Source organism: Sander lucioperca, chromosome 1 (genome assembly GCF_008315115.2).
Source record: "Sander lucioperca isolate FBNREF2018 chromosome 1, SLUC_FBN_1.2, whole genome shotgun sequence".
Classification (NCBI taxonomy): domain Eukaryota; kingdom Metazoa; phylum Chordata; class Actinopteri; order Perciformes; family Percidae; genus Sander; species Sander lucioperca.
Window position 1 is genome coordinate 22,123,099 of NC_050173.1, and position 23,489 is coordinate 22,146,587.

The 23,489-nt window shown below is 41.4% G+C and overlaps 2 protein-coding genes across 3 annotated transcripts in view; both read right to left on the minus strand.

Moving 5' to 3' along the window:
• c1h8orf34 (chromosome 1 C8orf34 homolog) overlaps window positions 1–4,069 on the minus strand; it is a 59,836-nt gene extending 55,767 nt beyond the window's left edge. The window contains exon 1 of the mRNA XM_031281953.2: window positions 3,590–4,069. Within this exon, the coding sequence (XP_031137813.1) occupies window positions 3,590–3,658 (69 nt within the window). The 5' untranslated portion in view covers window positions 3,659–4,069. The remainder of the gene's footprint in view (window positions 1–3,589) is intronic.
• Window positions 4,070–4,319: 250 nt separating this feature from the next.
• prex2 (phosphatidylinositol-3,4,5-trisphosphate-dependent Rac exchange factor 2) overlaps window positions 4,320–23,489 on the minus strand; it is a 95,353-nt gene continuing 76,183 nt past the window's right edge. Inside the window, exons 37-41 of one of the 2 annotated variants that reach the window (XM_031281940.2) lie at window positions 18,822–18,888; window positions 18,118–18,308; window positions 13,085–13,187; window positions 7,741–7,808; window positions 4,320–5,320 (exon numbers count right to left, since the gene is read on the minus strand). In XM_031281940.2, the coding sequence (XP_031137800.1) occupies window positions 5,275–5,320; window positions 7,741–7,808; window positions 13,085–13,187; window positions 18,118–18,308; window positions 18,822–18,888 (475 nt within the window). In that variant the 3' untranslated portion in view covers window positions 4,320–5,274. Of the gene's footprint in view, window positions 5,321–7,740; window positions 7,809–13,084; window positions 13,188–17,054; window positions 17,488–18,117; window positions 18,309–18,821; window positions 18,889–23,489 lie in introns of those variants that run through there. The other variant, XM_036000461.1, reaches the window with a different exon arrangement.

Here is a 23,489-nt window from a genome sequence, read left to right on the forward strand (position 1 = left end):
CCAAGCTGAGACCAATACTCATTTAATAATAGATAAGATAATATATTCAAGCTATTGAAGTCATTAAAAGGAGAAAGTCAAGACTTGGAACAATGACGCCAATTCTCCCACAGAATAGTTATTATTCAACATTTGACTGTTACACCAATTAGAGTTCAATCCAGTGACATTTCTGGTCGAGGATACACTTACATGATCCATCAGTTCCCGTTCCATCAGAACAATTATATCACCTAAGCTATGATTGACAGACCACAGCAGGGAGAAACATGAGAGCGGGTTTTACACCGTCTGCTGTTAAAGACAGCAAAGACTGCTCTTCTTGGGGCGTTTTTAGGCATTTATTTTCATAGGACAGATGAGGACATGAAAGGGGAGAGAGAGGGAATGACATGCAGCAAAGAGCCGCAGGTCGGAGTCGAACCCACGGCTGCTGCTTCGAGGAGTAAACCTCTATATATGGCCTGGCTCTACCAGGTGAGCTAACCAGGCACCCAGTCTGCTCTTTTTTTACCTACTGGTCCTGTTACATGAGTTTAGATGTCCGGAGACTGTGGATAGATCCTAAAGATCCTCTTTGAGAAAACAAAGACTTAAGGATTCTGTAAATTCTTTCATACGATTGAGGTGATCCTGTTACCATGGCAAATGCCAGGTAAGGGGGACCTTTATCCTTAGTATGTTGCAGTAGGTAACAAACCTTCTCGCTATATCTTTTCACAATGTGTATTAAACAAAGTCTAACAAAGGATCCTGAACATATGGCCTTCAGCTTGCTTTATTTCCTATATGGACTACAATTCTTCATGCAACACAAAAATGTAAAAGGTCCCACTGCACTACAACTGTTAAGTGACTGGAAAAGAGTAGGTGTTTAAAAGAATATCAATTTATCAAAATAGGCATGTGGCTGACAATAATCTGGAGTGCAGTTACTTCAATTATTATGAAAGGCTGCTTCACTTTTTTGGAGAATATTCTGACGATGTTGACTCAGCCTGCTATCTCTGCAAAGCAACCATTTCATTAGAGACGGGGGAAAAAAAAAAAATCAATTTGATGGCAAATCATAAGCTGTGTCTCATTAGAGTGAGTAAATGAACCCCCGCTCGCTGTTACAGACTGTTTAATGCTGCAGCTATGTGTTGGGTGTGAGGAAGAAGTGATGAGGCTTTGCAGATGAGGGAGAAATGAAGAGGAAGAAGAGTTCGGGGTAAAAGACATTTACATCTAGGTGGTGTTTACACAACAGGAACTAAAAAAAAAAAAAAAACAGGGTATACTTAACATGGGTCTCATATCTTAGATACTGAATGACATACGTGTACACTTGCTTAAGAGTGTTTGTAAAGGCCCCTCAAGGAATAAAATGTATTTCAGCAAAAATAAAACAGGAAGACAACCTTTTCAATAAATACTGAGAATGATTACGGTTTTCCTGCTCACATGTAAACCAACCAGATCAGTGGGAGACGATCCATTTATTCTTTTCTGCAGAAAATGTAATTTACTGGACTGCGTATACTGTCCAATTACCATCATGCCTTAATTATTGAAATTATATCGGTTTTGGTTCAGTTGAAGCCCAAAATCCTTATTTTATACCATCACATTGTCACAATGTTGCTGCGTTTGGTATTGTAATATGCTTTGTAACAAACTGTACATATTTCTTTGGAGTCGAACACGCGGCCGCTGCGTCAAGGAGTAAACCTCTGTATATGAGTGCCTGCCCTACCAGGTGAGCTACCCAGGGGCCCTGTACTTATATTTCTACATTGTGCTCTTGTATTCGTAAATTGCTTTGTGTCATTTAACAGACACGTTTTACCTCTGTTGTACTCATGTTTGAATGGCAATCAAATTTTCAGCTTTTTTTGTTCAAGCAGTGTAGCCGAACAGCTGTATTACTACTTCTGCTGCTGTGCCAATTCTCTAAATGTGATCAAAAAGAAAATTACCAGAAGATCCGATCTCTCTTCCTGGATTCTTCTCATGAAAGGAAAAGCTTGGTTCTTCACAACTGAATGCACATGGATGGGTTTTCTTTGGGACAACAATGAAATGGCCAAAGCTTATCATGCGCAACACCAAGGTAGCAGCTAAATCATTTTCTCATGAGGAGATTGGCAGACCCAGGAGAGTTTTCATATATTCTCCTCTTACTACCTTTCCAAACCTGCCAGTTTTGCCTAAAAATCTACACTGCAAAACGCAGCCTCACAATTCACCATTAACAGTCTAAATACTGTGAACAACTCAAGCAATTATCTGACTGTGTTGGCCTTAAGGGCACACTTTAGGCTGCAATAGCAGGTAAATGCTTTACCATATAAACTCAATCTTTGGAACACAGGGTTTTTATAACCACAAGCATCACCTTTAAACACTTTGCTTTAATCATCTTCAATTGTCACATACAGGAGAAAGCATTACATTGTCCAAAGAGCCAAGAATAAAGAGAAACACAAAGTGAGGTAGATAACAGAAAAGGAGACAGGTGGAAGACGAAGATGGAGGGAGGAAAAACAAACAGAGAGAGCACACAGAGGACTATTATTATGCAGTTGAGCCCCAGTGACTGGTGTGGCCTCACAGTAAGTAATCTCCTGTCTTCATCGCTGGCTAAATGCATGTTCGCCATGAGTCTCTGTCCATGGTGCTGAAACAAGCCTCTCTGCTGCTCTTACATCTGTTTTACATGCAGCCCGTGTTTGTGTGTTCTACTACATGTCCAGCAGAAGCACAGAAGTGAAATGTCAGCACTTTGCGAAACACACGTGCATATGAATATTGCTTTGCCATAAATACAGTACACGTCATACTACAGTACTGTATCCACAGGCTTGTATTTCATGGTGATAATACAGTTGACTTCCCAGTCAGCAAGAGTCACAGATCTGCTGCATCTCAGGCAAAAGCCGGTTCAGCTGGATGTTTTGTCTGTCTTTCCATCTTTACTCTGACAATGCCTCACACACCTGTGTGGTCCTGCTTTCAGCAAGAAATCCAATAGCAAAGGATGAAGTCATGCTCTCCCCTGGGTGCTTCGATGCCACACTGAGAATACGGCGGGACACAGATCGGGACACAGATCCCTGACTGACAAACAGGCAAAAAGGCAGGTAGTTAGGCTGTGTCCACTATAGCAGAACGCACAGTAAAGCCAACCCTGATGTGCAATATGAATTACAACTGGCTTCTCTGAGTGGCCCTGACTTCAACTAACTGTAACAATGTCGAGTCAGGCAGTAGCATGGCAGGCTACAGATGGAAAGTCAGAGCATGGAAATGTGATGACAAACACAGCAACCAATACATGTTCCACTACAGTATCTCATAGACGGAGCGCAGTGGGACGTTTCAGGAATAGAGTGCATAGAAATAAATGGTTTACCAGCCGATTGCTTTAACATCTACAGTGCATGTGTATGCCCAGTTCAATATATCCTCTTTTACTCCAGTGTGAGAGCTCACATTGCAGATGTGCGCTCATCATTAAGCACAATATAGAAGCAGATTAATGCAGTCTAGTGCAAAGCAATGGTCCTTTAAATTGGTCGCCAACAACTTCAGAGTTCTCACTCACCTCAAACAAGGGTCCGATTTTATTCTTCTCCAGATACGACTGAATTCTTGACTGTTGTGGAGACGCCATGAAGAAACTGTTGTGCCTCGCAAGAGCTTTAGCGGAATGAAATCATAAGGTGAGGCGATGTCAGTCGTCCTTCAAAAAGCGTCTCGGCGACTAAAATATGCAAAATGTCCCAAGTGTAGTGTGGCTGCAGCGGAGCCACGTTGAGTTCAGACGGTTTGCGTCAAGTCAAGGCTATGAGCCCGGCTCATTGTGGAGACTCAGCCCGGGACCATTCCCAGTTTGTCGCCTCACTGACTCTCTGGCGGCAGCTTCCCCGTAAAAGCCAATGGCAGGGCAGCTCGGCGACAGAGATTACAAATCTTCCGCTCACTGGCTACCAGCAGTTAACGGCGCCACCGCCACTCCCATTTATCCGCCGGGCTCAGCCTTGCCCTCGGTGTTCACCGCAAGTATGACTACTGTACCTGAACGCTCGCTTCACGTGCACGTGCACTGCCAGCGATTAACACAGGTGCAGTGCATTCTGCTAATTACCGGAAGCAAAGTTGAAAGTCCTTTTATTTTATTTTTTAAATATGTAATTAATTTAATAACAATGAAACAGTGACTAAAAACCAAAAGGTCACAGAGTAAGATACCAAAATAAATGGTTACCAAAGTACTGTAACACATTTTAACAACTGGTTGGTGGCATATAAAAAAGGTCATTTCCAAGTCTCCATCCATTGTTATCAGTTTTAATATATGGTTTACATACTGTATACATGACAGCATTTTCGTAGTGTTTTCAAAGAAAATCTGCAGCAATTTTTTTTTTTACATGGATGTAACAAAGACATACAGTATAGGAAGCACTAAGGAGCTTATTGGTGCAGTTTATTACCACTTGTTTGTTTGCATACTAGTGAGCTAGACATTAATCTACAATGATACATCAGATAAGTAACACAGAGAGACACTTTAATCCTGAGTACTGTCAATGTGAAATAACAGAATATATCTCATAGCTCTACCTCCAAAAACCTGTTATGTTAATACTGATAAACCATTGAAAACCTTCACGTGCATGCATGTAATCCAAACACAATGGGAACAAGGGCATGAATCTTTTGACACATTCAGACACTTCATATGTATATTTACAAGCAAATAAACACGTTGAGGAACGTACAAAACACACAATCATATGGTTATCCAATACTGAGATAATCGATAAAGCATAGTCAGAGTTGAAGAGAAGCAGACAAATTATTGGCTATTGTGAACATAATGCAAAGCCAAATATCGTTTTTATCAATATTATCTTACTTATTTCATATGCAAATTAAACTAATAACATGAAATGCAAATGTCCCTCATGAAAAACATAATTTTCAGCCAATAATATGCAGACAGTAAAATGATGGGATTCATTCCATTTCATTGGGCTAATTGAACTGCATTCTCACGGTATACAGGGTATATTTTTTTCACTGAGTCATTGTCTTGTCAGATGCATTATATGAAAAATATTAAGTATTAAAAATACTATTTACGGTTTTAAAATTCTATTTACACATCAGGCAGCTACTGTGGACATATAAAAATGGACCCAATAACTGTCTTTTATTAGGTTGATCCTTCATGGGTGGAGGAAGGACTCAAAGCATCTTCAGCATGTTCCTGGATGCAGTTTATTATGGGTCACCATCAGGGGGGGGAGGTTGACACAGCTTGTACAACCTAATCAGAGAAACATACACGCAAAATGGCATTTAATTATATAGTGGGTGAACACAAAGCAATGATCTGTTGAGAAATGCCACTTCCCCCGGCAACAGGTCTTTGTTTGGTGCAAAGGAAGTATAACCAGAAATTAAGGCTGCAGTCTTACGAAGAAAACTGTCACCACTGGAAAAATAATTATCCTTAGCAGCCCATATACAGCTTTGTGCTACAAAGTCAAACAACATTAACTACGTTCAAACAGTAAAAATGACACTAGCTTTTACCTTCACAAGTGTTGTTGATACAAAATAAACTCTTTATACTATAGCTTGGTAGCATTCATGAGGGTAGTTTTAAAAAAATATGACTTCTAAAATGTACAGAAGCCATATGCATGGTGCAATTTTCAGTACAATCAGCTGTATTTCTTGCATCCTAATACAGCACGGCTGCAGTTTAAATAATCAATTGCACCACTCATATATTTTGGTCTTGATAAGAAATGGCTGTAGGGTAAACTCACACTGTCCCCTTTCATCTACAGATCAGCCAACAAGCAGCATGTCTCATGATGCACAAAGCACACTTCCATATTCTGCAGCAGTCAGTCACACCACAACAATTATGACATGAACCTACTGAGAGTGCAGCAATGTTGCTCTCCAACCACAATGTCTCAACACTAATCATCCCGCTACTTAATTGTATTTGTCAATTTCACTAAAAGGTTCAAAAGGGCTGCCTGTCACACAAAAGCCTATATGCCACAGCCAAATGGTTGAGGCAGTCCTTGTCCTCATCTTGGGGCTACTGAGTGCAGGAAGCTCCCTTCTAATGGAACCACTTGGCCCAAGTCCTGCACAAAAAGCACATACACAGAACTACAGTACTTTACAAATACATGCACTTCTGAAAAGCTGAATTACACTAAATACAGTAGCATGTATTCAAGCCATTGTAGTTTTCCATGTTTTGGGAAAAAAATCTATATATAACTGCTGACTATTTGCCAAAGTATAACACAAGTGTTTCGACTGATTTTATACCTTTCATGGAACGCTTAGACCACTTTATTTATATATACATTTGATTTATGCTATTTCCACATAGTGGAGTTTTAAGAGTAGAGGCTTTTTTGAAGTTATTGATGGTATATTCAAGTAAGCTTCAGCATCCAGCATTTTAAACCTGGAAAGTAGTAGTAGTAGAAGTAAAATAGGAGTGTTCTATTTGTCTTTCCTACTGTTTGTTTCCTGTCCTTTCTAGCTTCAGTCACTTGACCTCTACCAAAAAATAGCCATGTCCATCACAGAGCCAGCCCTATTACAAACTATCCAAACAAGCCCTGTCCATCCGCAGTCAAACAGTCCTTGAAAGCACCAACAAGGAAGAAAATCCAATGGTCCCTGCTTGCAATGGCATTGCCATGTGACAAGATCACTTTAAACTAATATAAAAGCGACTTAATGCTAACTGAGGCATCATATATCTTTCTCTTTCTGCAAGTTAATTTTAATGCCCAAGTGAAATTAATGGAAACAAATGGCTGCCTGGAGAGTGGGAAATCATTCAAAAAACTATGCTTTAAAAATGGCCAGCAGTAATGTAATGTATGTGATTTGTAGTTAATGAGCTACAACATGCAGAGCTTGCTATGATCATTTAAGGCAAGAAACTACAGGTGGATAGGGTAAAACATGTAACAATTAGATATAACCATGAAACTTCCCCAGTTGATTACCGTAATTACATTAAGACAATTATTTTTTTGTATTACGTGTTTTCGGAAATTGCATGTTTAACTATGCAAAGGCATTGTCATATTTAAAATGCACTTATTTAGATACAGTTCCAGAACAGAAATGTGAACATTAAATAACGCCAGTTTAAAAAACTCTTGTTTCATTTTGTTGACATATTAAAGTCAAATGTTTTTTTACAGAGGGAATTTATTATTCATTATTGTAAAATCAGAAAATACTGTCAACAGCCATAAAAAAAGATTTGCCATGTTTTTATGAAAGAAATGTTAAATAAATCTGGCTATGAATGATATATGAACAAACCTCTTTATAAAAGCCTTCAGAATATAGTTAGGAGTAAAACTGGAAAGTTGGTGTATGTAAGTGTACTAAGGTGGAGGTTTTTTGCTCAGAGTATGCGAAAAAACTCATTTTGAGAAAATAATGTAATATATATATATTTATATCCTGTATCCTCAGGAGAAATCTGTAGATGCAAATAGACAAAGTGTAGTAAAATAAACACATAAATGTGTATTGTGGTTTTCTTTTCACAAGTCTGAAATAAGACATGTTATGGAAGCAAAATAGCCCAAAATCTCAAAATTGACAGTGCATGAAAAACGATGTGTCAGGCCTAAATTTGCTATGCTGATGTTGCCCCGCATAAACAGGATGTGGCTGCAGCTTTACCTTGGGACTGATGACGGTGTGCGATCCCTCACTCCCAGATTCTTGGCAGAATTCTGAACTCTCGCCCCCTACAAGACAAACAGGCATCAATAGTTCATGACATCATGGATCAGGTTGAAATGCAACATCCATAAATAGGAGCTAAGAAAAAAAACATTGGGAGAAAACACAAGAAGCACATGTTTCAAAAGTCGGCCCACAAATGAGCTACGAGTGGACACCATCTTGGCTGCAATACATCTTTTATGATGGTTTTTGTTTAATGACATGAGTTGACAAGTAAGATTGCTTCCTGTTAGGCTGGGAGTCACCTGTGAGAGAAAAGGAATCATTTCTATTTCGAACAGCTCCTATAAATATTGTTGGTTGTAAAGTAGATGTCATATGATGCACGCTGAGACCCTAAAATTTAAACTACAGCTGCTGTGTGCTGTTTATCTTTGGTATATGTACTTTTTCAACTGTGTTAGCAAAAGACCACATGCAGAATAGTCTTTGTAAGGAAATAAAAGTAAGTAGTAAGGGATTTGTAAGATGAATGGTTCCTGTATGTGAGTGTGTGTGTGTGTGTGTGTGACAGTTTGATTATACCTAGTCAGGAGTATGTCTGCTTGCTAATGTCTGCTGGCTGTCAGCAGATACACAAATGTTAGAGAGATAGAAAGCAACTCCGCCTCTTAATTTAGAAACACGAACACCTGCACTCACAAATACACCCTCTCTCCCTCTGTGACGCATGACCGCAAGCAAAAATACTACAATCAAATCATTATCTGAAGAGGTCATCAGCGTCTCCTCTTTGAGCAGAGAGGGAGCAACTGGCCTAAAGTGCATCAGCTGACCTCTCAGTTACAACTCTGTCGTTTTCCATCTTTCTGTCTGCCCCGAGTTACGTCCAGATAGCGGGATAGCATCAGCAATTACTCAATGCCTATCACAGCCATCCATTCTGATGCCTCCGGACAGAGATGCCCCCAATGTCTCTAAAGGACACAGCACCCAAAAGTAGTTTAGATGAATTAGAGACAAAACTCTTTTAAAGTTATTTCAACAAGCTGGACTTGGTTTACATACCTACAGTAGCATCTCTGAAACAAAAAAATCTGATGATGCCTAAAGAATTACAAAATGGCTGACAAGGAAGTTACAAAAATAATAGTATAAAGGTTGTAAATCAAAGTATTGGACAAATTAAAAGTTGATGGTGCTAGAGTGAAAGTCAGAGGCTCATTCACAGTCTTTAGGATTCAGCCTCTCGTGACCATAACTGTCTGTACAACATTTCTTGGCAATCCATCCAACAGTTGTTGAGATATTTCAGTCTGGACCAAAGTGGTGGATCAACGACCAAGAGACGAGATGACTGACTGACTAACCAACATTGCCATCTGTAGAGCCATGTCACTAGCTTGGATAAAAACACACAGCACACATAGGGCCCTATCTTGCACCCGGCGCAGCGCAAAGCCCGACGCAAGTGTCTTTGCTAGTTTAAGACCGACACAGTTGTCAATTTTCCGTCCAGCGCCCACGTCGTTTAAATAACAAATGCACTTGCGCCCATCTTTGCGGCCACGGGGAGGTGCGTTCAGGTGAATTCTTGGCGTATTGCTATCTTGAGGCAGTGGGAAGTGATCGCGCCATTGACCAACAAAAACCTGGTCAAAAGTCAATAGCGCAGCATTTCATTATTATTTTAACAGCGAATTAGTAAAATGTGCATAGGTTCGTGCACAGTGCGCGCACACTATGCTTGTTACACACACACACACACACACACACACACACACACACACACACACACACACACACACACACACACACACACACACACACAGGGAAGCGAAGCAGCACACAAACATGCAAAAGATTACAAATAAAAATATTACGGTGCAAATCCGCCATCAAGGTACAAACGCGCCTGGCTTTTAAAGGGAATGGGAAATGATCTTGGTTTATTGCATGTTACGCCCAAAACACACCTATGAATTAATGAAGACACTAAGTACAACCCTTTTGAACCATGCGCCCGGCGCACTGACCCTTTTTTCCGCCGTCAAACTAGCAAAAGTGGATTTGGACACGCCCTAAACGCACCTGCGCCATGCGCTTCATGCCGTGCGCTTAGATCGTTAAAATAGGGCCCATAGAGTAAAAGATATATTGGACAAAATAAGACAACTGACGTAAATATGGCTGTCCAAGAAGCAGCAAATATGTGCACAGTTGTTCCCTGCTTGTTTAGAAACACCGATTCACTCACACATGTATTTTGTGTAATTGTTTTCATTTTCACATCTCTGCATTACATAACCGATAAACCTGGTAGCTGATCGTTCTATTTATGATGTCTCTGCACCTACGTAAAACTGAAACGTATTATTCTGCTAAGGCTTTCATGGTTGGAACATCAATGAGAAAGTGAAATAAATATTACCAGAGAGGAAATGTTAAATCTAGTTGACTTCATTTGATCTACCAGGTTTTCTTTGGATCTGTAAGTTGAAAAACATTTCCTAGCATTTATATAAACAGTTATAACTACGGAGCCCCCCTGGTCCCACTTTGTCAAAAAAATTTATTATAACTATCTCGTGGCCTCAAGATACTATCTCGTGGCCTCAAGATAGTATCTCGTGGCCTCAAGATACTATCTCGCCGAATACCGGCATTAAGCCGGCCGGCGGGGGCCCTCTGATGGCGGGTCACGTTTGCAAATCGGTCAGTGGAAAGTGTTGGAGAACCGCAGCTGCATTACGGTAAAAGCTGTCAAAAGTGTCCGGCCGTGGTCTCCAGAGGTCAGTCTCACTGCCCCGAGACTCCTCGGTGCAGTTCTCTGGAGGCCTATGTTTTCAAAAACTGGGTTTCCGAAATCGTGCAGAAGGTGGCTGGGAGAGTGAGCCGGGCTTCTTACCCATTTAAAGTTTGAGAATAGGTTGAGATCGTTTCGGCCCCAAGACCTCTAATCATTCGCTTTACCAGATAAAACTGCGGTTAGGGTAGGGGAAAGCGGCAGACCTCTTCCCGCTTATGGTGCACCTTCCCTGGGGTAAATCGAAGGGTGCTTCAGTGGGATTTTCTTCCAAGTTTTTGGACCGGAGAAGGGTAGGGGGGAGCGGCAGACCTCTGCCTGCTTATGGTGCACCTTCCCTGGGGTAAATCGAAGGGTGCTTCGGTGGGATTTTCTTCCAAGTTTTTGGACCGGGGAAGGTCCTCCCTGAGCTCGCCTTAGGACACCTGCGTTACCGTTTGACAGGTGTACCGCCCCAGTCAAACAGAAATCTTGTAGGCTGCATATCCATAGTCCTTTATAATTCTTCTTCATATTTTATAGCCTATATTTATACTTTTTACATGTATATACTTGTTTATTTACCAACTTCTATTATTATTTATATTCCTTTAAATGTCTTGATGTGCACATCAACTGTGACACAAGAATTGTCCCCCGGGTTATCAATAGCATCAATAAAGATCAATAAAGTATTTCTGATTCTGATTTTAAGTTAGCCTATAGTGGAGTGTGCAGACTGGTTCATTAATTACTGAAGTGTTTTACATTTTTGGGGAGAAAAGCTGCTCCATTGTGCATTCTCCTTTTATATACACTTATCTTGAGGCCACGAGTTACTATCTTGAGGCCACGAGATACTATCTTGAGGCCACGAGATACTATCTTGAGGCCACGAGATACTATCTTGAGGCCACGAGATACTATCTTGAGGCCAAGAGTTACTATCTTGAGGGCACCAGATAGTATCTTGAGGCCACGAGTTACTATCTTGAGGCCACGAGATAGTATCTTGAGGCCACGAGACAGTTATAATTAATTTTTTTGACAAAGTGGGACCAGGGGGGCTCCGTATATAACTATGCTGAAACAGGAAAAATAAAGTCCAAAAGGGTGACACCATGAGTTATCTTAAGTTAGTTTAGATAATTATACTCTTCCACACTCTTTTATACAGACCAAATATTGAAAATTGCTATGCAGAAGTGTACAAATCAAGCTGTGATTGGACCCATTTTGCCCAAATCACTCATGCATTCTCATTGTGAAAGATGTCGTCTAGGCTTGATGGATGTCACCTGCTGGGACTGGATGCTGTGCAGATAACCTTTTTGTCAGAAAGTATGACTATTCAGCGAGGAAGAAGAGGCGTCATCGAAACCCTGTGTGATAATCATACTCATCAGATTCATCAGCCGATGTCTGAGAGCAAGGACACACACACACAGACACACACACACGCACACACACACACACACACACACACACACACACACACACACACACACACACACACACACAGGCCTCTTCTCAGTGGCGTCTAGGTCAATGATGATATATCACAAAATGACACCAAGTTAAAAAGTACTGTTTTACCTGGAAGCAAACAAGATAGATTGATGGAAACAGCAACTTTCCATACCTGCGACTTTTCATATTCCATTATAAATATTTAAAACTACTCCTTCTACAAGATGGATTTTTTCCAGCCACATACAGCAGTACTCAAGGTCACACAATGCACAGAGTTGCATCCTCCTGGCTGGTAGCCCAGTTCTCCGAGTGCAGAAATAAAATGCTTCTCCTCCCACAGGATCTCAGCCTCTCAACTAACCTCTCCTCTCACTGCAAACAGCAATATAACCACCTCTCACAGAACTTCTAATGACTGTCTGAGGTATGGGCCAAGATCCGGTCATGGCTGGAGCCTTTTGTGGGGTGAAAATGTGTACGCATTGAGAAAGCAATGTGAATTCCTTCCCTGGAGTCCAAATAGACACGTGGATAAACAAACAAGCTCCAGACTCCTAACCAATATGTTCTTTTCGTAATCACTCTTTTTCACTGCCTCATTTGGTCAGCTTCATATTCTGGTTGCAGTGAATGCATAGCTGATAAGACTGAAATCAGATAGGGGTGAAACGGGTGAAGACAAGAGCAGAGATCATTATTTTTGCTTGGGACAGCTGCAAACACTTCTTTGATCACCCAAAAATATACTTAATGTCGCCTGCAGTAATAGTGTCTGAGTGAAATCAAACAATGACCAAGAAAGCTAAAATGGCTTAACTGCTCTCTATATGCACCGTTAAAATCCATTGCTAATACTGTTTTGGCAGCATCGTTTGACTAAATGAAGCATGCAGTTTATCTAATGATTTTGGATGCAGAGGTTGCGCTGTGGATTGAAACACAAATTCACTCCGAGTGAGAAAATGTCACCGCGGGGACAGTAGCAGCAAAAGACTGCAGCAGTACTAACAGGAGGCTTAGTAGAAATAAAGAGAGAGGCTACGTACACAGTAGTGGTGTGCATGTGTGTGTAAAACATACCTGTTTCCTCATGACATCAGTGGCCTGCATGATGCAGCGAGGAGGCAGGCCGTGGTTTCGGGCCAGCAGGATGGCCTGCTCCAGTGTCACACTCAAGGTGCAGCTGTTGGTCAGAGAGGAAAACATAAGGTCAAGCTCGTATGCTCTCCGCCTGCATATTTATCAGATCCTCACCAAGGGAATGGATGATGCTGAATAAGCATAATACGAAATATTGTTCCTGTTAATTCAGTTTGGGAAATACAATTTTTTTTTTTTTTTTTCTATTTCACACATGCTGTCCTATCAAAGCATACAGTCTGTGCTTGACACAATACACAATCATCGATATTGACAATAAACACCTTCTCTGACTCAAATCTAACCCCTTCCCTTTATCAACATGCTTTCATTGCAATGAAAGTAGTCCTTGCAACAGACAGATTGAAAGCGGGATCTGAGACTGAAACAAACATCAACTGAAGACAAAAGCACAGCAAACTCAAACTCTGAACTTCATCCAGGTATGTGCGCATTTTGCTCCTCTTGTAATTGCTATAACATCACTCATCTGCTCGCTAATGAATCATTTTATTTGCCACTAAAATGTCACTCACAGCGCGCAAACACACCGCATCAGAATAAAAAGCCTCCTGATCTTTGCTTTACACCGGGCATGGGGGGAGGGGGAGGTACACACTTTTTGGTTTTAGTTTTGGAATGTTTTACATTGTACATGTGTTAAGGGATAGGGGGGCTGAAAAAAAAAAGAAAAGAAAGAAAGGGCTAAATCTGTGTGTGTAATGTTGCCTTTATCAACAAAAAAAAAAAAGATGAGTGAGTCTCACACTCTCACACACACACACACACACACACACACACACACACACACACACACACACACACCAGCATGTGGATAAATCCTTAGAAAGCTTGCGACAGGTGTCAAGGCTGCTAGTGACCTTTCTATGATAACAAGCTGTACTAGTATATCGATCCAGGGTCTCTTCACTGCAAATTGAACTGTCCAACGTTCCAATGCTGCCAGGCTCGGTTTAATTGAGTAACATTGCCATGGGGCTGCTAAGAAATATGAGCTGTTGGTTTAATATCTCCCTCTCTCATGGTAGGGTTTCACAGACTACAAACTTTTCTTAAAGGGGTGATAGAATGCAAAAAACGATTTTACCTTGTCATAGTTGAATAACGACAGTTTGGTGGGTAAATAGGACATACATAGAACCTCAAAATCCCATTGACACCTCTTTCCTCTGCAAATCTCACAATTTGAAACAGCCTCTGAAAACGGGCAAATCTCAACGAGCCGCCTAGTTGACGTCAACTCGGTGGCTTCTCCTTATTTGGCTCTAGTCTCTATCTTTGTCACGCCCCAACATTTACATAGGCTACACCACTGATCTGAGGTCAGCTTAGTCTTCTGAATAGGTCACGCAGATCTCAGAAATTGTATACATTGTTAATCTGATATTTTACCACTAAATTCACTTCTGGGACTTTTTTATGCGAGAAATCAACTATGTAGAGGTCAAATATGGGCCGTTTTACGAAAATTGATGTCTAATTGCAAATTTTGTCTGACTGTGTGTCGAAGTTCAGCAGCCGGTGCTGCCTGTGTTGCTGCCTCGCAGCCCGGCCCGCCTTCCTTCACAGACCCCGGCCTGTTGTGAGGAAGATAGAGCTCCGTCACGGCTGGCAGCCCACGGCACTCCATACCCGCGCAAAGTCACCATTATTTGGGTTAATGGACTACCAAACGCCGCTGCCCTGACAGAGCTCCAGGGCCTGCAGCTCCCCTCTTCCTGCTAAATGGCCGGTGTGTGTGAGTGAGAGCGCAGTCAGCAAGCTTGTTACGCCAGCAATCTCTTACCGCAGGTTCCAGTTAATCTTATAATGTGTGTAATTATAATGTTTTGCGTTATTTAAACAAACGATCAGGGAAATAAACGCCTCTTGTCCGCAAGTCTCATTGATAGACCCTGCGGCTGGATGGAGCTCTATCAATGAGAGCTAGCTAGCCTCCTCTTAGAATTCACAAACATTTATCAAATTGAAATCGGACACCATATTTAGCTTTATAAGACCTTGGGGTAGATGTTATATAAGTGGCGTGACGAAATTCAAACTGTAAATATACTGGAATTACGCCGAAAATGATGCTAACTAGCCGCGATCTGTAGCTACACATAGAATTGAAGGGACAGTAGCAGCTAACGAAATCCCTAATGTTCACAAAAATTCATTTACTTGAAATCGGACACCATTGTTAGCTTTATAAGACCTTAGGGTAGATGTTATATAAGTGGCGTGACAAAATTCAAACTGTAAATATAGCTACTCTAGTTATGCCGGCAGCTGGCAGCCAGCCAGCTCCGCGGAGCCCCGAGTAGCCCCGAGTATTCCAGTAGTCCAGTACCCAGGGAAACGGTGACTTTCACTGGGTATGGAGGTTGCCGCTTTCTCATTAGACTGTGTGGAGCTCCTAGCTAAAGTCCGACACATCTTACCAAATTTGCAATCAGCCATCAATTTTCGTAAAACGGCCCATATTTGAGCTTTATATGGTTGATTTCTCGCTTAAAAAAGTCTCAGAAGTGAATTTAATAACGAAATAGCCCGACAAACAATGTATAACTTTGCTGTGTCTGAAATATGAGACCTGCTGTCTCGTCTCCAATGTGTTTCTATGGGGTTCGCTCAGACCAATCAGCGCGCAGCTCATCTAAATATTCATGAGCATACCATATTTGGAAGAAAAGCTCTTGTTCCATATAGAGCCATATTCACAGGGTAGTTAAGGGCCCATAAAATAGCATTCGGGCAATTTTCAGCCCAACCAATGTTACATACTCTATTAGGAGACCTTAAGGAACAGTGTAAAATACCCTATATAATCACTCAATCAACCCCTTTAAAAAAAGGAGCAGATGTGCAATGAGGAACCTATTGCTGCCAGAAGCCATTACTTTGAGTCAATCAGACCAAGATTTATCCCCCTTGTGTTCTGGTTGCCCAACTTCATAACAGTGTAACATGATGTGATAAAAGTAATTAACTCAGTAATCATCTCCAGTATGTGCCAAACAATATCCCAGTAGAGAATTGCGAAAGAATGTCCTTTTGCAGGCCACCCCAGAATATTTTTAAGCACCCATTTTGAGCTTCCCACACCGATAAAGGAAGGGGGAATATTTTCACCCACAGAGGATCTTTAAATATCTCTTCAGCTGGAGCAGGATGAAGGAACTGCACAAAATCTGTGAGGCTGCACGGTTTCCCTTTTCATTAGGGCTGGTGAGACAGTGTGAGGTGATTTATACCCATCTGTTTTATGTTGTTCCAGCCCATATCACATTTACACTCTGTGTTCCATCCAGAGTCCATTTTAATAAATGAGATGAAATAAGACAGCGACAAACACAAAGACAGGGAAAGAATGACAGAGAGGAGAGGAGCAGAGAAAAGTCCAAACATTTATATCTGAGAAATGACTACTGTGTGAAATTTGACTATAGTGAATAAAAAGCGAGTTAGTGCCTTGGAGTGTGGATTAAGCTTTGTGCTTATGATTCTTTTCCACCCTCTGCTATCGTTTCTGTTTGGTTGTCAGACAGTGAACTCTCCTTTTGCCTCTCTAATGGTTTTTGTGGGGGTGATGGACAAAAAAATCTGGAGAAGAAAGGAGCTCTGCTGCATATTGCAAAATGCTGATGCCTCCAAAATATCAAGCTTTCACTGTTATTAAAACTCATCCATCACATCAACTAATCCAATCAATAGTGCCTGAGAAGGCTGCCACACTGATAATGCAATTTCCACATTACTAATCTACTGGCTTGGTTTCATAGGTTTTCCCAATGATACCAGATTTAGTTTGTGTGCTCACCATTTACATGAGCAATACATAGATTATTTGAATATTTTAATGTTTGAAATTATACAGAGAAAGCAGTGAAATTGGTACATTTGTATATAAGCTGGGGTTATACATAAAAACCTTGACTGCCAAAGTGAATGACATTGACTTTGTGGATACTACATCAGGCAAAGCCTTGGTAACTCACTCTTCTGTGACTCCAATACACCCAGTTGGCAGCTTTGGAGGGTAAAACAGTGTTTAAGGGGAAAGCCAGTTCACAAATAATCCAAAATATGGCATGGGCCTGTCACCTGCTATGTCACGGTACACTTGGCCTGCCTGTCTGGGTGAGTTGTGGCTAGTGTGTATAATTGCACAGACACTCACACAAGTATACGCGCACATGCTGTGGGTTAATAAAGTAGTAGCAGTCGTTGCACAGACAGGAACTTTCTATTAGAGCTCAGGCAACCAGGCGGCTCCATCTACAGCACTTTATCAAGCCATCACTCACATTGGGCGAACACATGAACGCGGGCGTGTGAGCCTGCGCATGTGACTGAGACAAAAGGATATGGAAACTGTCATGGGGTAAGGAAAGAGGGTATCAGAGAGACAGGTGAGCAGGTAGAGGGAAAGAGCAAAGTATTGGATGAAAAATGAAAGCTCAGGATCAGTGGTGACAAACGATCAAGATATTTCTGTCCTCATGCATTGATAAATGGTGCCCTCAGCAGCAGGTGAATTAGGCTACCATATATAGAATTCAATGAGAACGGAAGTAATTGACCTGTCTCCTTACTGTGTAAAGTGCTCTGCCTACTTATAAGTCCCTCATCTGGCCGGAGAAACAATGGGCCCAATTAAGTAGAATATGCAGCTGGTAATTAATGCAGAGAAATGTGTATTAATAGAAAATCCCCATGGTGAGGAGTGCAGGGTTCTCGTGAAATTGAGAGGTAGACAGAGGGTAAAAGAAGGTGCTGAGAACCAGGGAGAAACTGTGGTAGAGATGGTAAAAGGTGAGAAGAGTCAAAATGCAAGAAAGATGAAAAAAAAGTAAATTGCCGGAGAGCTGTCAAAATAAAGGAAACGAAAAGCAGGAACGTATTTAACTGGAGACGGTTCATAGAGTGCTGGAAGATATGTACTGCAGTATATGTGCCCACACACTCACCGATGAACGCCGCTGTTGCACATGACAATGTGTGTGGCTCCCAGACGCGAGCAGAGCTCAGAGGCCACAGTGAGCAGCCCCACTCCAGAAGCCCCGCATGCGGTGTACTGACAGGCAGCAGTGCGGCGACAACTGATAAAACTTTCCATCAGACGGTACAGCTCCTCCAGAGCATTAAGGGGGCGCATCAACTGGGCAGGAACAGAGGGAGAGGGGTAAGGTGCAGGATACAACAAGGAACAAGAAAAACAACTGCCAAGCTGTTTATGAGCAAAGTGCATAATAAGAGTTGATCTGCTGATTACAGGGTGATTGTGGTCCTCCGTCAGGTAGAGTCAGATTGTGCTATTAAAGCATATATACTATGATAAAAGAGAGCTTCCCACTGGGAAAACATGCTGATGTCAGCTTTATAGTGGTAACTTCAGGTAATATAAGGTAATTCCAGGTATGATTGGGTGAATACTTTTTGGATTTACTGTATATTCACACTGATGCAGTCAATACCACTCGCTAAAGTAAACCGGTATTTGCTGGAGCTCATCTTTGCTCCATTTTACACATCAGTTGACTTTGACCCTGCCATTCTGGAAGTTGTTACATGTTCAAGCGCTTCCACACTGCAGCATTAAGATCTAATCCTGTTCTTCAGTTTTTCCATGATGTCATGAATGCAGCATGAGGTTGTGTGAGGTCGCGCTTACCTTATCTATGAGGGCAGCTTTGGGTGCAGAGCTAGGTGGCATGTTGGACTGGTCCAGGTAGAAAGCCCTAGGGGGAGAAACAACAGTTCACACATGGGAGTGATTCTTACTGGTATATCTGCACTGCAGTGGGAGAAAACAACAATCACACACAAGTTGTTTTTTATTTAGATGCTCTGTTGCTTAAAAAACTAACTGTGGCATTCTTTTCTCTGCATCATTAGGTCATCAGGAGCACTGGCAACTGCCTTTCTGGGAAAAGTAGGCCACCTGCTCATTATGGAGCTCCACCATCTGACTATCAATCATGAGAGTAACTTGGGCAGTGCTCAGCAGAAACACAGACTAAGCATCTCTTGTCCTGGGCATCACTCCAAATGCCATTGCCTCATTCATTCATGGAGTACAGTTGATTTGGTGTCATTTTCTTCATTCGTCCACCAGAGGCAGCACTGGACTGGTGTGGTTATGCAGACAGAGGAGATGTATGCTGCAATGAGTCCATCTGAGGTGAAGTGGTGCAAACTCAGCAGTCTGTGACTCCATCAAATCTCAGTAATCCAGCAGTGTGCTAAAAATAGGTACACTACACCATATTAAACCCCTTGTAATAAAATCACATACTCCATTACTTCTTTGCCGGAAGCAATAATAATAATATACAACACACAGTCACCCTTGGAGTACACATTTCTGAAAATAGTCGAGGAAATTTTCAGTTTGAAGAGATGCAGCAACGGCAGACTTTAAGGGAGGGAGATTGTTTACAAGAATCAGTGAAGCAGGGCTCATTCATCTACATTCACTCTGCTATTAAGTCATTAAAATCAGGCCAAGGAGGCATTCATCATGACTGTGCTATTTCTGCCAGACATAATATTAATGAAATTAATTAAACAGAGTAGAGTTAACACATCACTGATTCAAGATTCTATAGTGATTATAAACCAGCCGAGTTGAAATGAAAAGTCATCCAGAACAATTCACACAAAAACATGAATGATATACTACCAACGTCCAACTGTAGGAAACATAAGGGCACCCACTCAGGCTTTTAATGCACATACCGTAAACATGACAAGGCTGTTAAACATCTATCGCTTCCTTCATCCATTTAGGCTAATGAGGTCATGTGAGCAACGGTATTCACTTTAGCTCATTCACATACAAATTTACTACGCAACATCTATCTGAGATACAGACATGAGTAACCTGCCCATTTCATATCTTCACTATCTGGCAAATTATTCTTTAACCTTGTGACATGCTCTACTAAATGACTACAAGCAGAGTTTGCTAAGGGTTCAGATGGAGCTAGCAGCCTGTGAAAATTGTTTCAAGATGGCCTTATCATTCAAAATATGCGCACAGTGGACCGAGAGTTACACCGCCGCATCTCGGCGTGGAACACACACCTCTTGAACTCCTCTTGTAAAAAGCACGGCATGATGGCCACAGCAATCTACATGAGGGGTAACAGACCAATGTTTTGTTGGGTTCACGGTTTAAAGATCTAAATATTTGATTTCCACATTAGGGTTTCTACAGTAAACACCTGCCATCCATAATATTTCTGTATGTGTTTAGTACATGCTAGTCTGTGTGTGTGTGTGTGTGTGTGTGTGTGTGTGTGTGCGATTGCGTGGTGCTGCAGTAAATAAAAGTTAGATTCAACTGTTTTCTAACAAAACATCATTCTTTTAACAGGTCAAACAAAGAGAGTGGCGAGACTGAGTGAAGCGATTAAATGCTACAAAACACAACACAAAAGAAATTAAAACCTTGCCCTGAAATTGTTCCTATTCTGGCTCTTCACTGCACTGTATGGCCTGTTATCTGTCTTCTTCAACTGTGTGCTGCAAGTCCACTCACCCTTGTCCCGCCTGCTTATCGGTCGACTGCTCAGTCTTAGAGCTATATAATAGAATCTGTCTTGACTTCTGTATCGCTGCCCAACTTCATCTGCACGCATTTGTTTATCTGTTTCAGACAAAATAAAAGCCACTCTTTTCTGCCCTTGCACACTTCTTTTGCAGAAGCAAGGTCACAATACACTATGATTATCGTATCCTCTTGCTGTAGGAGTTCTAAAAATACAGTCAGCCACAGCTTGAGGAGCAGGGCTGACTCTCCTGGAGGTCTTTAATGACAAAATAATAGGAGTCAGACTACAAGTGATGTGTGGTTTAAAGATGACCTGCATCACATCTTCTAAACTGGTGAAGTTTGGAGACAGAGCACTTTAGAAACATTTATTATGGTTGAAAAATGAAATTTTAAGCCCACACACAGTGTGCAAACGCAACTCCGTGAGGCTAAGAACATATTACACACATTATATATCTATGTTCTAAATCCACTGGGTGTCTGTTATTTCTCCTCCAATCTACAGTGGCTCTCAAGTTTAAGCCCCTGAACTCCAGCTGCCCCATTTTAATGGCAGCACATTGAGGGCCTGCAGGCTTTTACATAAGCTTATCGTTTTACCTTACTATTCTCCAACATTAAAGTTAAAAAATAACAGCGTCTCTACTTAATTCTCAATTATTTTTTTAGGGTAATTTTATGCCAATCAAAACTTCAACCCACCATCTGTCAGCCAGTGTGAAATGAAAACAAATGTTACAGAAACTGTGTGCAATCAGGCTCAGCCTGTTTCTTCTGTTGAGAGCATTTTTCTTTTGTTCATATTTAGCTTTTAGTGGAAATCAAGAAATTCATACCTGTACACACACACACACACACACACACACACACACACACACACACGCCAATCGGTTTTTACATGAGACTCTAATGGAGGATTTGGCTGTAGGCCAGAAATGACCTGCTTTCAGTGTGTGTAGCGTTTTTTGTTTTTTTTATTGGGCCGATGAGGATACTTTAATCTCTTTGTTTCTGCTTCCGTCATGACAATAAGACACTCAAGGCCCTTTACAGCACGGGAGCATTAGTAGTCAGCTGCGGTGTCAAAGAAGAAGGATCTGAGCCGCAGATGTGTTCAGAGGAGCAGTGTAGGAATGGGCACATTAGCACGACATCCTCCATTCAAAAAGTACAAAAGAAACAAAAATGATCCCTGAAATACCTTGAGAGGCATTTAAAAAAAAACGTTTTAAAAGAGTCGTCTGTGGATCTGGTTTCACACCCATTCACTCATGAGGACACAAGTAAAGTGTCTAGGATTTATAACATTATATGTGACCCTGCAGAGGTGCATGCTGGTCCATGTAAATCACTCACACTGCCATGATGAATGACACTCAGTTATTAAATCCCCCACAAACCCCTGCAGTGTGTGTCAGAGCTGCCTATAGGGGCTAATGAAGGCTTCCAGGAGGCCTTATATGCCACACGGGGATGCTTCTGCACTGACACCAGCGAGATGGAGGTCATTTCCTTATCCCACGCCTGCTTCCTATTTACACTTCCCGAAAAATATTTATGACCAGCTATATGTCATACAGGAGCACATGCCAGCAGGAAAAGCCTTCAAAGCCACCTGAGATAAATGCTGATATAGAAAGTCTATGTATGGCATGTTTTGTTTGTTGGTGTAATATAAACTTAACACAGTGGACAAAAAAAAAAAAATCCCTGCATTATATCACACATGTTGACATTTATATCAAGGACAAGGCAGCCATTTTTAAACTAGTGCCAATCAGGACCAGGAAACAAACGTCCAGTCCTTGACACCCAAAGCAGATTAGTACATATTATCACTAAATCATTGTCACTGAGGACACACATGCAGTTACTGTACATATTACAATGCCTTTAAAGTGCCCATATTATGAAAAAAACACTTTTTCTGGGATTTGGGGTGTTATGTTGTGTCTCTGGTGCTTCCACACACATACAAACTTTGAAAAAAAAACATCCATGCTGTTTAGAGTGAGATACGGTTTCTGAATGTGTCCTGCCTTCAGTCTCTGGGTGAGCTGTTCAAAATCGGCACGGCTTGTGACGTCACAAGCCGAAACGAGCAGGCTAACAGCAACCATTAGCTCATAGTGTTAGCGTTAGCATGCTAATGCTAACGCTAGCATGCTACCTCGTTCTCAATAGCAAAGCACTGCTACAACACACACAAGTTCACCATAATCTCCAAAAGAACTACTTACATGTGCGCCCTCATTTTGAAGTCTCCCAGCTAATCCTGCCTTGTAACTGACCAAAGTTGTAGAAACAGCCTTTCTTTTACTGTCTATGGAGCTAGCTAGCTGACATGATCTACATCTGAGCTACTGGGCATGTGCAGTGCAATCAAAGATAGTACAGAAGAAGAAGAAGAAAAGAGGTCTCACTCTGTAGCTAAAACAGAGACCAGCTGAAAAGAGGATCTGCAGCAGTGAGAGAGAGCACTGCAGTACAACAAAAATATGGTGTTTTTTGAAAATTAAACCATGTAAACCTATTCTGGTACAACCTTAAAATACAATTATGAACCTGAAAATGAGCATAATATGGCTGCTTTAAAAGGCGAACAAATGTACAACCCTGATGCTGCATATAAGTAGATGCAAAGTATTCTTGGCTCCTCGCAAAGGTTTTTTTTTTAACATAGAAACTGTCGAGGAGATGAGTCAAGGTCTTTTTTACAATATCAAGCATCACTAAGTGCAGAACTGTCATCATTACGGTCACTCGACGATAGAATCAAAG